This window comes from Canis lupus, chromosome 11 (genome assembly GCF_011100685.1).
Source record: "Canis lupus familiaris isolate Mischka breed German Shepherd chromosome 11, alternate assembly UU_Cfam_GSD_1.0, whole genome shotgun sequence".
NCBI lineage: Eukaryota > Metazoa > Chordata > Mammalia > Carnivora > Canidae > Canis > Canis lupus.
Window position 1 is genome coordinate 45,428,905 of NC_049232.1, and position 14,833 is coordinate 45,443,737.

At 35.3% G+C, this 14,833-nt stretch overlaps 1 protein-coding gene across 4 annotated transcripts in view; it reads left to right on the top strand.

Annotated features, from left to right (window-relative positions):
- IFT74 (intraflagellar transport 74) overlaps nt 1-14,833 on the top strand; it is an 84,579-nt gene that overhangs the window by 31,386 nt on the left and 38,360 nt on the right. For all 4 annotated transcript variants that reach the window (XR_005366896.1, XM_038552564.1, XM_038552563.1 and 1 more), the window contains exons 9-12: nt 522-660; nt 2,158-2,220; nt 6,297-6,440; nt 8,092-8,132. Coding sequence is in view for 3 of the 4 variants with exons in the window: in XM_038552564.1 (XP_038408492.1) it covers nt 522-660; nt 2,158-2,220; nt 6,297-6,440; nt 8,092-8,132 (387 nt within the window). In the remaining variant the exon portion in view is untranslated. The remainder of the gene's footprint in view (nt 1-521; nt 661-2,157; nt 2,221-6,296; nt 6,441-8,091; nt 8,133-14,833) is intronic.

Genomic DNA, 14,833 nt, shown 5'->3' on the forward strand with positions numbered 1-14,833 from the left:
GTAAAGGAAAATGAACAGTAAGGAAATAGAAGGATTTGGGGATTGAAAAGAGAAAGATGTGAAATAAGTCTGCTGATGAGGGCAACTTTTTTTTCAGAAGTATAAGGGATTCTCCTGTTTTCTTAATTTTTAATTGAAGTATAGTTGACACATAATGTTAAGTTTGAGGTGTACAACATAGTGATTCAAGCAGTTCTATATGTTAGTCAATTCTCACCACAAGTTATCATCATACAGCACTATCACAGTACCACTGACTATTACCATGCTATACTTTTCATCCCTGTGACTTATTCATTCCATAATTGGAAGCCTGTACTAGTTATAAGGACCTCTCCCCTTCATTTTTGCCCATCTCTCACCCTCTTCCCTCTGGCAACCTACCACTAGTTCTCCAAATAGAATTTTTTGTACATCTATAAGGATTACAAACTATGTTGAGTGATTTTACCCTAAGTAAAATTTATTGATGTTTTTCCCCTCAATGTAGTAAGAGGAATATTGGATACTTTTGATTTCAGGAAGGAAAAACAAATTAGAAGTGTAGAAGAAGAAGTTGAACAGGAAAAGCAAGCAGCAGATGGCATTATCAAAAACATGTCTCCTGAAAAACAAGTCAAGTATATAGAAATGAAAACCACAAATGAGAAATTGTTGCAGGTAATACTAATCACTACTTGGTCCAAGCATTTAGAAGTCTTAATACTATATGATCTAAAGATGAGCAGCATTGGCATCCCTGAGAACTTGACTAGACCTACTTAGTGATTAGAATCTTAAAGTCCCCAGATAATTTTAAGGATGGACATTTAAATTTAAGAAGCACTGATCTAGAAAACTTCTTTTTTTTATGCTGCATAATGACCTAATCTTACTGTATTATTCATTCCTATGCATCTTTCACTTTTGCATGTCATAAAGATACATGAAAACACTTCATTTTAAATGAACTGTTGATGGAAATAATAAAGAACCTCATATACTAAAGCAATAGGGATGCTTACTTTCTTTTCTGCCTAATAAGCAGCACATCTTTTACCTCTGTGTCCTTGATTTGAACAGCTCTTGCCTCCTAACCATGGTGTTTAAATAAGCAATCTGGGAATCTGCTGAGGGGTTATTGAGAATTCTCCCAACATACAGTCATGGTGGTGACTCGGATTTGCAAGTTAGTGGCCTTACATACCCAGATGTCCCTTAACCAAACAGTTAATAGAGAATGAGTCCGCACAAATGCCAAAAGTGAATGTGGTTTTGGTTTCTCAGATACTACTTCATGGACAATTTAACTTTTTATTTTAGTCAGGATTTATAAACTAGAACAAAACAGTGAAGAAAGAGTATAATAGAAATGCCAAAATACCATCAAAATGTAGCTAATCTTGCACAGCTGTTTTTGAATAATAAGTAATCAGATTAAAAAATCTTTTCCTTAGGAGTGAGCCACATAAATTACTATATGTCTTGGCCCTAAAAGAAATTAGGCAAAGGATGTGGAAACATGGTTTAAAAAATAAAAATTAAAAATCATAACTTTAAACAAGAATATCATGAATTTGAAAGCTGCTGATATTTAATATTTTCAAAACACAGTGATGATTCACTGTGCTTCTCCGATTGATAATGTTTGTCCTTCTCTGATTGAGATGATTCACTGTGAAAAGATCTGGCTACCTTTGACAAGCTCAAAGTATTTTTCAAGGTAGATCTTGGCAAAGTTTTTAGGAATAAATTGGCAAAAATAGAAATAATGTGTTTTGGGTGTTTTTTTTTTTTCAAAAACCAAAAAACTTAATTTTGTTTTGGATGAAATTAGGAAAAGCTTGCAGTAGAACAGGCAAATTATAAACTCAAAATTTAGGATTGTGAATGGGTACGTTTCAACCTATGATCAAGTAACACGAACTTATTTTTTTAATTGAAGTGTAATTAATATGCAATATTTTATTAGTTTCAGGTGTACATTATAGTGATTCAGTATTTTTATACATTATGAAATGATCAAAAATAGAATAATGTTAAATTTTAATCAAGTAGCAAGATATGAGTTGAATATGTATATAAAGTTTAGTTTGTCATATCTATATCTGAAATGTTGAGAAACAGACACATTTTAAATATAACTTGTATATGTATTTGCTTTTTTCCGTTTTTTAGGAGTTAGACACACTTCAACAACAATTAGATTCACTGAACATGAAAAAAGAGAGCTTGGAAGCTGTAAGTATAAAATCAAATAAGGGTTCTTCTATTAGCTACAAAAGATAATTCAGCTACATATTACATATATTAATGGAACTCATTCAAGTATATTTATTTAGTAATTTTCTAAGAGAGGTATAATTTTTTTTCCCATTCAGCACCACAAATATCCTACTTTGGTAAGAAATTAGTTTCAGTTATTGAGTACCTACTGTATGCAAAATCATTCTGCCATGCTAAGACATGCAAAATCTAACGGTAATTTAAAGACATGCACAAGAAATTAAAAATGAGTGAAGGAAAGAGATCAGTTCATCATTTTAAAGGTGTAAATGCTTACATGTTAAAGCAGTTTAATTTAAAAAAAAGGTTTTTATGTTTAAATAAGATGAAAAATGAAAATGCCTATTTTGTTTCCCTCTTTCCAGAGAGAACTACTTTGTATTTTTTGAGTGCTTACTCTGTGCTTTTTGAGCTCTTTACATAGATTACCAGCATTATTTAGTCTTTATAACAATTTTATGGTCTTATCTTGGTTTTTAATTTTTTTAAAAGATTTTATTTAATTATTCATGATAGAGAGAGAGAGAGAGAAGCAGAGACACAGGCAGAGGGAGAAGCAAGCTCCATGCCAGGAGCCCGACACGGGACTCGATCCCGGGACTCCAGGATCACGCCCTGGGCCAAAGGCAGGCGCCAAACCGCTGAGCCACCCAAGGATCCCCTTATCTTGGTTTTATTGGGAAAACTTCAAGTGGAATGCCCATATAATGTACTGTCTGCAGCATGGTTTTGTTTTCACCTAACATTCTCTTTTGAATATTTATTCACATCAGTTCTCAGAGATCTCCCTCATTATTTTAAATTACTGCATTGTGTTACATTGCATGACTATAGTACAGCATTGTAGATGAGTAGGTTGTTTATAGTTTTTTGGGATTATAAACAATGCTGCAGTGAAAACATGCATTTTATGCAAAGTTAAATGAGAAGGTCTTCAGATGAATTTTTTGCAGTGGGTCAAAAGATAAATACACACTTCTAAAATGTAAAGTTGGGGATCCCTGGGTGGCGCAGCAGTTTGGCGCCTGCCTTTGGCCCAGGGCGTGATTCTGGAGACCCGGGATCGAATCCCACGTCGGGCTCCCGGTGCATGGAGCCTGCTTCTCCCTCTGCCTGTGTCTCTGCCTCTCTCTCTCTCTCTCTCTCTCTGACTATCATAAATAAATAAATAAAATTTAAAAAAATAAATAAATAAATAAAAAATAAAATGTAAAGTTGTCAAATTGCCTTCCAAAAAGGTGGTTCCATTTTCTACTTCTAGACTCAGTTTAAGGGAGGGCCTGTTATCCTATCCACTCATTAATAGCAAGCATTATTCACTTTTTCCAATTTTGCTAGTTTGATAGGTAAACATTTCTATCTTGTTTTAATTTTCAGTTATTTACGAATGAAATTAAGTATTTCTTTATATATTTGTTGGCCAATGTATTTCTTTTTCTGCGACTACCTTTTCATGTCCTTTACACTTCAGTATACTGTCTATACCTCAAACCTTACCTGCTTTTCCTCATTTCCTATGGATTCAGGTAGGTATCATGATGATAGGATTAGTAACAATTGTAGATTGACAGGATTGCTGTCATCTCTCTTGCAAAAGAAATAAGCATGAGTATTGGAATTCTTTTAGAAATTTGCTGTTGAAAGAGTAGTTTGCTTAAATAAAATTAAGATGGCTTTCTATACTTATTGTCTACATGTGAGTATATATAATTTTAATATTTTTGGATCTCTCTGGTAATAGAAATATGCTTTGAAGAATAAGGACCATATTTAGTATTAACACAGCTGGTCTAAAGAATTCTTCATTATCTGTTTTAGGGTGTATGGGGAATGTCAAGTCTTACTTCAGTTGGCAAATTTAGTATCTTCGGGAAGAGGTGTAAACTATATCCTTGGATTTAGTGTTTGTATTGATACCACATTTTGGCATCAGTACACACATGTGTGCCTAAAATAACATGAAATTTTACAAAAACTTACAGTATTGTCTAAGAATATATAAGTTGTGGGGTGACGGGGTGGCTCAGTTGGTTAAACATCTGACTCCTGATTTTGGCTTGGGTCATGATCTCATAGTTATGAGATTAAGCCCCAAATTGGGCTCTTCACTCACCTTGGAGTCTGCTTGTCCCTCTCCCTTTTCTCTTCCCTCTGCTCGCGCGCTCTCTTTCTCTTAAATAAATAAAATATATAATCTCTTAAATAAATAAAATATATATTTTTATCATATATAATATATATTGTGTATATATATGTGTGTGTGTGTGTATATATATATATAGAATATATGTCATTAATTCTATTTATCTTTTGCCAGATTCCTTATATTTTTTTTTTGGACTTGTTCTTCAAGAAAACATGTCAACTATCGATCAGCTAGTTAGGATGATTAAGCAAAAGGAAAGGGGAGATAATTATGAAAAGGGATACCCCAAAATATCTGCATTTCTTCTGTCTATATTTTATTATCACACTTTTTGACTTGAAGCTAATCCATTATTGAGCTATATATACGATGCTTTCTTTTTTTTTTAAAGGTTTTATTTTTAAGTAATCTGTACAGTCAACATGGGGCTCAAACCTACAACCCCTAACATCAAGAGACCCACTCTCCACCAACTGAGGCTGCCAGGTGCTCCTATATTGTGTTTTTTAAATAGGCTTTCAGACTTCGTCTAATTCAGTTTTTCCTTTTAAGATTCCTCCTCTTTGGCTTTCAAAAAAGAGGAGGTCTTGCCTCTTAAAAATTTGGCCTTGTTCATATATCTAGTTTCAGATATCATCATTAGCTTTTATTTTTGTTAACTTAGAAAATTATTTACATCTCAGATCCTTAGTTTCTTCATCTGTAAAACAGAGGTGATAACTATCTGATTACAGTTGCCTTGACTATTAGAGATAGTGTATAGAGAACACAGAATACAGTGCCTGACACAGAATGAATGATCAATAAAGAACAGCTTCAAATGCCATTTTCTCCCTCCTCTACACTATGAACAACCCTAGCTTTTTTAGTTATCTCATAAAGTTACCACAGCCTTCATTTTCTCTTCGTAAACAGTAGAACAGTGGTGAATACACAATAACTATTCTGCTTATGTGTATTAATTTCCTAGTACTGCTATAATAAGATAACACTAACTGTGTGGCTTAAAACAACAAATTTTCTAGAGCCTAGAAGTCTAAGATCAGGGTTTCAGCAGAGCCATGCTTCTGCTGAGACTTTTAGACTCCTTCCTGGCCTCTTTCCAGCTTCTGGTGGTGTCTGTCGGTCCTGGGTATTCATTCCTTTATTTTAGGTGCATCACCCCATTTTCTCCCTGTTTCATTGCATGACATTCTCCTTCTGTGTCTCTGCATGTCTTCTAAAGACATCAGTCATATTGGATTAAGGTCTACCCTAATGACCTCGTCTTAACATGACTAAATCAGCAAAGACCCCATTTCCAAGTTATATAATATTCACAGGTACTGGAGATTACCAGGACTTCAACGTATCTTTTTGGGTGACACAATTCAACCAGTAACATTGTAGTAGAGTATGTATATGACTCTTTCTCTCTCTCTCTCTTTCTCTCTCTCTCTCTCTCTCTCTCTATATATATATATATATATAGAGATATATATATATATATATATATATATATATGAGAATATATTCCCTCTAGAGATCAGTTATTTGGACTTTAATATTGTGATTAAAGTTGTACATACATTGTGATGTTTTCTTTATTATCTTCCCACTGGTAGAGTTGCCTTATCCTTTTTCAGGTCTTATATTTAGAAGATAAGATAAACTCCCATCTTCTCGTGAATCTTAGACTGAAAATAACTTATGAAGGAAAAGGGGTTTATTTTTATTCTTCTAATATACAAATGTGCTTTGGAGCATTATTGAGTACTGTAGATATTGATACCTCTATTTAAGGATGCTGATGGTTTAAATTTGTCCTTATTCTTATAAACTGAAACCTAGTTGAGAATAGGTTTTGATAAAATCCTGATTAAATTTTTCTTTTTGTGCCCTTCAGGAAATAGCACACTCCCAGGTAAAACAGGAGGCTGTATTGCTGCATGAGAAACTTTATGAGTTGGAGTCCCATCGAGACCAAATGATTGCTGAAGACAAAAGCATGGGATCTCCAATGGAAGAGAGAGAGAGATTACTTAAGCAGGTCGAAAAAAACAAAAAACAAAAATACTTATTTTACTATATCAAGATATGGTAAATGTATTGATTTATTTGATTTAAGGCATATGAATTGAACAGAAATCCAGTACATTTATTGTCTTAAAAAACAGTGAAAAGTGAGTTTCATCTAAATTAAGATGAACTATTTGACAAAGAAAATCTAGGTGAAAGTCATTTCTCATATAAACTGTTTCTTGATTTAAGTCATAATTTTATATGGTCTTTGTGCACATTTTGGCCATACTTTTTTTCATGTTTTGGATCCATGTAAGGACACTGAAAACCCTCTTTATTGGTCACTTATTTTTTTTAGACTATTTATTTATTTATTCATGAGAGATATTTAAAGAAAGGCAGAGACATAGGCAGAGACATAGACAGAGGGAAAAGCAGTCTCCCTGATGTGAGACTCAATCCCAGGACCCTGGGATCACGTCCTGAGCCAAAGGCAGATGCTCAACCACTGAGCTACCTAGGCATCCCTGTTGGGAGATTTTTGGTTACTGTTTCAGTTTCTTTGCTGGTTGTGGATATGTTGAGGTTTTCTATTTCTTCCTGTTTCAATTTTGGCCACCCAGGTGCCCCCAGTTTGATGATCTTATTGAAGATCTGTTCCATTCTGTGTTTGGGGCTTCTTCATATTTAAAAAATGAAGTATTCCAAGGTTAATAAGTTTTGTGGTTATTATCATCCATGTCTCCATGAAAGTGAATGGAACTAAAATGTCCTGTGAAATCACGGTATGTCACCTGATTGTGTCACATGTATTCAGTACCTTTATTACTACCCAAGGTTAGCTTTAATTTAGCACTGTTATAATTAGCCTGTTTATAATGAGACCTCTTAACTAAAGGGCCCTTAGGAGAAATGCATATATATATTTGGGAGTAGCACCCATCAGGAACCTACAAATGAGACTCCTTTATGGTCTTAGGTTGAACCCAAATGGTTTGGAAGAACCTTAGAGATCAACTTGGGAGCTATTTAAGTATTAGAGTCATTCCAGAAAGGTATTATAATCTAGAATCTCTGAAGTTCCTTGGAAAGAGATCGTTGGAGGCAGGGGAGAGAAAGTGTGGTCTTGAGATAGGATTGCCAGATAAAATACAAAACAACTATTTAAGTTTTAATTTCAGAAGGCAATGAATAATTGTTTAGAGTAGTGTGTGTGTATATGTGTATGCATGGTATATTAGGGCATGGTATATACATGCCCTAAAAGTTGCTCATTGTTTATCTGAAATTCAATTGTAATGGCAATTACTAAATCTGGCACCCTCTGCCTTATGTGTGTGGGTTGGGGTGAGGGGTAACAGTCTTAGAAATCTTGGAAATTCTGGATATTTATGTAAACTGATCCAGGCCTGAAGATATGTTAACCTCATGGTGCCATGTGGATAGGTATAGCTGTATAAGTCATCACCCTTCCTTTGAGAAAAAAGGAAAAAAAAATCAGTGAATAGTTCCTTAATGATATGTTTTTTAACTTGAAAGGTTGAGTTTTAAGAACTAGGTTTCAAGAAAGAGACTACATTTGACATTTTGATACAGCATACCTTAGAAGGAAATTGTGTTTAGGGTACCCTAACAATGAGTAATTCTTTAAGTACTATTTTCTTTTTATGCCTTTATAGGTTAAAGAAGATAATCAGGAAATAGCCAGCATGGAGCGACAGTAAGTACATTTATAATAGGACATATTACATCCATTTCACTTCTTTTAAATTACATTCTAAATATACAATAGGTACATATTGTTATAGTTATTTTCTTCCTATGGCATATTATTGATTCAGCTTTCAATCTTATTTATAGCTTTAAACATTTCTTTTAATGTTTAGTTTTTGGGGGGTTTTTTGTTTTTTGTTTTTTGTTTTAAGGTTTTATTCATTCATGAGAGAGGCAGAGGGAGAATCAGGCTCCCTGTGGGACTCTAGGATCACGCCCTGAGCTGAAGGCAGATGCTCAACCACTAAGCCATTCCAGGCATCCCTTTTTAATGTTAAGAGCCATTGCATAGTATTGTTAGTATTATTATCATTATTATTTTTGACAGAGAGCTTCTGCTGAGTGAGAGGGAGGGCATAGGGTGAGAGAGAATCTTAAGCAGGCTCTATATCCAGTGCAGAGGCCCATGTGGAGCTTGATCTCATGACCCTGAAATTATGACCCGAGCTGAAATCAAAGAGCCAGAAGTTTAACTGACTAAGCCATCCACGTGCCCTTATTTTTTAAAAATAGCTTTATTAAGATATAATACATACCATACAATTCGTATATTTAAAGTGTACAACTCAGAATTGTTTTTAGTGTATTCATAGTTGTGCAACTATCATCTCAGTAACTTTTAGAACATTTTAATCTCCCCAGTAAAACCCAATATCCCTTTCCTCACCCCGCTCATCCACTACTTCTAGCTCTAGGTAACCACTCTACTCTATGTCCTTGTAAATTGGCCTATCCTGAACATTTTATATACATAGAATCATACAATATGTGGTCTTTTGTGGCTGGATTCTTTCACTCAGCATAATATTTTCAAGATTCATATGTGTTGTAGTATGCATCAATATTTAATTTCCCTTTTTTTGCCAAATAATAATCCATTGTGTTGTTATGCCACAATTAGCTATTTATCAATTGATGGCATTTGGATTGTTTCCATTTTGCCTATGATGGATAATGGTGGTATGAACATTGATGTGTGAGTTTTATGTGAACATATGCTTTCACTTCTCTTAGGTATATACCAAGGAGTAAAATTGCTGATTCTATATATAACTCTTTGAGGACCTGGCAGACTATTTTCCAAGTATCTGCACTCATTTTACATTTGCACCAGCCTTGTATGATATTCCAGTTTCTCCATATCCTCACCAATACTTATTACCTGTCTTTTTATTTTTTTTTTATTTTTTAAAGATTTTTTTATTTATTCATGAGAGACACAGAGAGAGAGAGAGAGAGAGAGAATGAGAGGGGCAGAGACACAGGCATGAAGCAGGCTCCATGCAGGGAGCCCAACATGGGACTCGATCCTGGGTCTCCAGGATCAGGCCCTTGGTTGAAGGCAGGCTCTAAACTGCTGAGCCACCCAGGGATACCCTGTCTTTTTAGATTAGAGTCATCCTAATGGGTGTGAAGTGATATATTACGGTTTGGATTTGCAATTCCCTAGTGACTGGTGTTGAGCCTTTTTTCCTATGCTTATTGACCATATCTATATTTTCTTTAGAGAAATGACTATTCATATCCTTTGCCCATTTTTTAAAAACTATTTTAAAAATTTTTTTATTTAAAAAATTGTTTTATTTAAATTCAATTTAATTAACATATAGCATATTATTAGTTTCAGAGATAGAATTTAGTGATTCATTAGTGGCATATACCCAGTGCTCATTACATCAAGTGCCCTCTTTAATGCCTATCACCGAGTTATCCCACCCCACAACCCACCTCCCCTCTAGCAACTCTCAGTTTGTTTCCTATAGTTAAGAGTCTCTTACAGTTTGTTTCCCTTTCTGTTTTCATCTTATTTTTCCTTCCCTTCCCCTGTTTTGTTTCTTAAATTTACATTTAATGGAAATTGTATGCTGTTTTTCTCTCTGACATATTTCACTTTGTATAATACTCTCTTGTTCCATCTATGTCATTGCAAATGGCAAGATTCCATTCTTTTTGATGGGCTAGTAATATTCCACTGTGTGTGTGTGTGTGTGTGTGTGTGTGTGTGTGTGTGTCCGTCCCCATCCATGTCCATTCATCTGTCAATGGACATCTGGGATCTTTCCATAGTTTCACTTTTATGGGCATTGCTGCTATAAACATTGGGGTGCAGGTATCCCTTCAGATCACTATGTTTATATCCTTTGGGTAAATACCTAGTACTTCAATTGTTGGGTCGTAGGGTAGTTCTATTTTTAACTTTTTGAGGAACCTCCATACTGTTTTCCAGAGTGGCTGTACCAGTTTGCATTCCCACCAACAGCGTAAGAGGGTTCCCCTTTCTTTACATCCTCGCCAACATCTGTTGATTCCTGAGCTGTTAATTTTAGCCATTCTGACAGATGTGAGGTGATATGTGATTTTGATATGTATTTTCCTGATGATGAGTGAGGTTGAGCATATTTTCATGTGTCTTTTGGCCATTTGTATGTCTTCTCAGAGAAATGACTGTTCATGTTTTCTACCCATTTCTTGACTGGATTTTTTTTGTTTTGTTTTCTGGGTGTTTGAGTTTGATAAGTTCTTTATAGATTTTGGGTACTAGCCTTTTATCTGATAAGACATTTGCAAGTATCTTCTCCCATTCTGTGGGTTGTCTTTTAGTTTTGTCAACTTTTTCTTTGGCTGTGTAAAAGCTTTTTGTCTTGATGAAGTCACAGTAGTTCATTTTTGCTTTTGTTTCCCTTGCCTTTGGAGACATGTCTAGCAAGAAGTTGCTACAGCATAGGCTGCAGAGCTTGCTACTTCTGTTCTCCTCTAAGTTTTTTTTTTTTTAATTTATGATAGTCACAGAGAGAGAGAGAGAGAGAGAGAGAGAGGCAGAGACATAGGCAGAGGGAGAAGCAGGCTCCATGCACCGGGAGCCCGACGTGAGATTCGATCCCGGGTCTCCAGGATTGCGCCCTGGGCCAAAGGCAGGCGCCAAACCGCTGCGCCACCCAGGGATCCCTCTCCTCTAAGATTTTGATGGGTTCCTTTCTCACATTTAGGTCTTTGATCCATTTCAAATTTATTTTTGTATATGGTATAAGAAAGTGGTCAGTTTCATTCTTCTGCATGTGGCTGTCCAATTTTCCCAATACCATTTAATGAAGAGACTGTCTTTTTTTCTATTGGATAGTCTATCCTGCTTTATGGAAGATGAGTTGACCATAGAGTTGAGGGTCTATTTCTGGGTTCTGTTCTACTGATCTTGTGTCTGTTTTTGTGCCAGTACTGTACTTTCTTAATGATTACAACTTTGTAACCAGCTTGAAGTCCAGAATTCTGATGCCTCCAGCTTTGGTTTTCTTTTTCAACATTTCTGTGGCTGTTCAGGGTCTTTTCTGGTTCCATATAAATTTTAGGATTGTTTCAGCTCTGTGAAAAATGCTGGTGGTATTTTGATAGGGATTGCAGTGAATATATTGATTGCTTTGGGTAGCTATCCATTTTAACAATATTTGTTGTTCCAATGCATGAGCATGAAATGGTTTTCAATTTCTTTGTGTCTTCCTCAATTTCTTTCATAAGCGTTTTATAGTTTTTAGAGTATAGATCCTTTATGTCTTTGGTCAGATTTATTCCTAGGTATCTTATGGTTTTTGATGCAAATGTAAATGGGATCAATTCCTTGATTTCTCTTTCTTCTGGCTCATTGTTAGGGTATAGAAATGCAACTGACTTCTGTGCATTGATTTTGTATCGTACAACTTTGCTGAATTCCTGTATCAGTTCTAACAATTTTTAGTTGGAGTCTTTTAGGTTTTGTACATAGAGTATCATGTCATCTGTGAAGAGTGAAAGTTTGACTTCTTTTTTTGCTGCAGATCCTTGATTTATTTATTTTTGGCTGTCTGATTGCTGAGGCTAAGGCTTCCAGTAGTACTGTGTTGAACAACAAAGGTGAGAGCGGACATCCCTGTCATGTTTGTGACCTTAGAGGTAAAGCTCTCAGTTTTTCCCCATTGAGGATGATATTTGTGGGTTTTTCATACATGACTTTTATGATATTGAGATATGTTCTCTTTATCCTTACACTGCAGAGAGCTTTTATTAAGAAATGATGCTGTGTTCTGTCAAATGCTTTTTTCTGCATCTATTGAGAGAATCGTATGGTTTTGTTTTTCCTTTTATTAATGTGGTGTATCACATGAGTTGATTAGAGAATGTTGTGAACTGCCCCTGCAGCCGAGGAATAAATTCTACTTGGTCATGATAAATAATCCTTTGAATGTACTGTTGGCTCCTATTAGCTAGTATCTTGGTGAGAATTTTTGCATCCATGTTCATTAGGGATGTTGGTCTGTAATTCTCAGTTTTGGTGGGATCTTTGGTTTTGGGATCAAGGTAATGCTGGCCTCATAGAATGAGTTTGGAAGTTTTCCTTCTATTTCTATTCTTTGAAACAGCTTCAAAAGAATAAGCATTAATTCTTCTTAAAATGTTTGGTAGAATTCTGCTGGAAGGCCATCCAGCCCTTGACTCTTTTGTTGGGAGATTTTTTTTTTTTTTTAAGATTTTATTCATTCATTCATGAGAGACAGAGAGACAGAGACACAGGCCGCCAGAGAAGCAGGCTCCTTGCGGGGAGCCTAATTCAGGACTCCATCTCAGGACTCTGGGATCATGACCTGAGCCAAAGGCAAATGCTCAACCACTGAGTCACCTAGGCATCCCTGTTGGGAGATTTTTGATTACTGTTTCAGTTTCTTTGCTGGTTATGGATATGTTCAGGTTTTCTATTTCTTCCTGTTTCAGTTCTGGTAGTTTATATGCTTCTTGGAATGCATTTATTTCTTCCAGATTGCCTAACTTGTAGGCATATAATTGCTCATCCTATGCTCTTATAATTGTTTATATTTATTTGATGTTGGTTGTGATCTCTCCTCTTTCATTTAGGATTTTGTTTATTTGGGTCTTTTCATTTTGATAAGTCTGGCTAGTAAAGGTTTATTGACCTTAGTAGTTCTTTCAAAGTACCAGCACCTAGTTTCATTGATATATTTTACTGTTTTTTATTTCTATATCATTGATTTCTAATCTTTATTATTTCTCTTCTGATAGTTTTAGGCTTTATTTGCTATTCTTTTTCCAGCTCCTTTAGGTCTAAGGTTAGGTAGTATATTTGAGATTTTTTTGTGTCTCTTAAGAGAAGCCAGTATTGCTAAATACTTCCCTCTTAGGACCACCTTTGTTGTGTCCCAAAGGTTTTGAACTGTCATGTTTTCATTTTTATTTGTTTCCATGTATTTTAAAAATCTTTTCATTTCCTGATTGGCCCATTCATTCTTTAGTAGGATGCTCTTTAACCTCCATGTATTTATTTGTGTTCCTTCCAAATTTTCTCATGTGGTTGAGTTCAAGTTTTAAAGCATTGTGGTCTGAAAATACAATGGTATAATCTCAGTCTTTTGGTACCAGTTGAGACCTGATTTGTGACCCAGTATGTTATCTGTTCTGGAGAATGTCCCATGAGCGCTCAAGAAGAATGTACATTCTGTTGCTTTAGGATGAAATGCTCTGAATATATCTGTGAAGTCCATCTGGTCCAGTGTGTCATTCAAAGCCCTTATTTCCTTGTTGATCTTCTCTTAGATTATCTGTCCATTGCTGTGAGTGGTATGTTAAAGTCCCCTATTATTATTGTATTATTATCAATGTGTTTCTCTAATTTTGTTACTAATTGGCTTATTTAGTTGGCTGCTCCCAGCTTTGGGGCATAGATATTTACAATTGTTAGATCTTCTTGTTAGATAGACCCTTTTATTATGATATAGTATTCTTCATCTCTTATTATTACAGTCTTTGGTTTAAATCAAATTTGTTTGATAGAAGGATTGCTATTCCAACTTTCTTTTGATGTCCATTAGCATAGTAAATGGTTCTCCACCCCCTCACTTTCAGTCTGGAGGTGTCTTTGGGTCTAAAATGAGGCTCTTGTAGATAGCATATTGATCATTCTTATTTTTTTTTATCCAATCTGATACACTGTGTCTTTTGATTGGAGCATTTAGTCTATTTACATTTAGAGTAATTATTGAAAGATATAAATTTAGTAACATTGTATTACCTGTAAAGTCACTGTCTCAGAAGGCTGTCTTGATTCTTTTCTGGCCATTGTTACTTTTGGGCTCTCTCTTTGCTCGAAGGATCCCCTTTAATATTTTTTGCAGGAGTGGTTTAGTGCTCACAAATTCCTTTAATTTTTGTTTTTTGTTTTTTTGTTTTTTGTTTTTTGTCCTAGAAACTTTTCATCTCTCCTATTCTGAATGACAGCCTTGCTGGGTAAAATTTTCTTGGCTGCATATTTTTCCCATTTAACATATTGAATATATCATGCTAGTTCTTTCTGGACTGCCATCTCTCTGTTTACAGATCTGCTGCCAGCCTTATGTTTCTAACCCTTGTAGATTAAGAACCTCTTGTTCCAAGCTGCTTTTAGGATTTTCTCTTTATCTTTGAAATTTGCAAGTTTCACTCTTATATGTCAAGGTTTTGACCTGTTTGGGTTTTTTGTAAGATTTTATTTATTTAATTGAGAGAGAGAGAGAGAACATGAACAGGGCGGAGGGGTGGAGGAAGAGGGAGAAGCAGACTCCCTGCTGAGCAGGGAGCCCGACTGGGACTTGATCCCAGGACTCTGGGATCATGACCTGAGCCCAAGGCAGA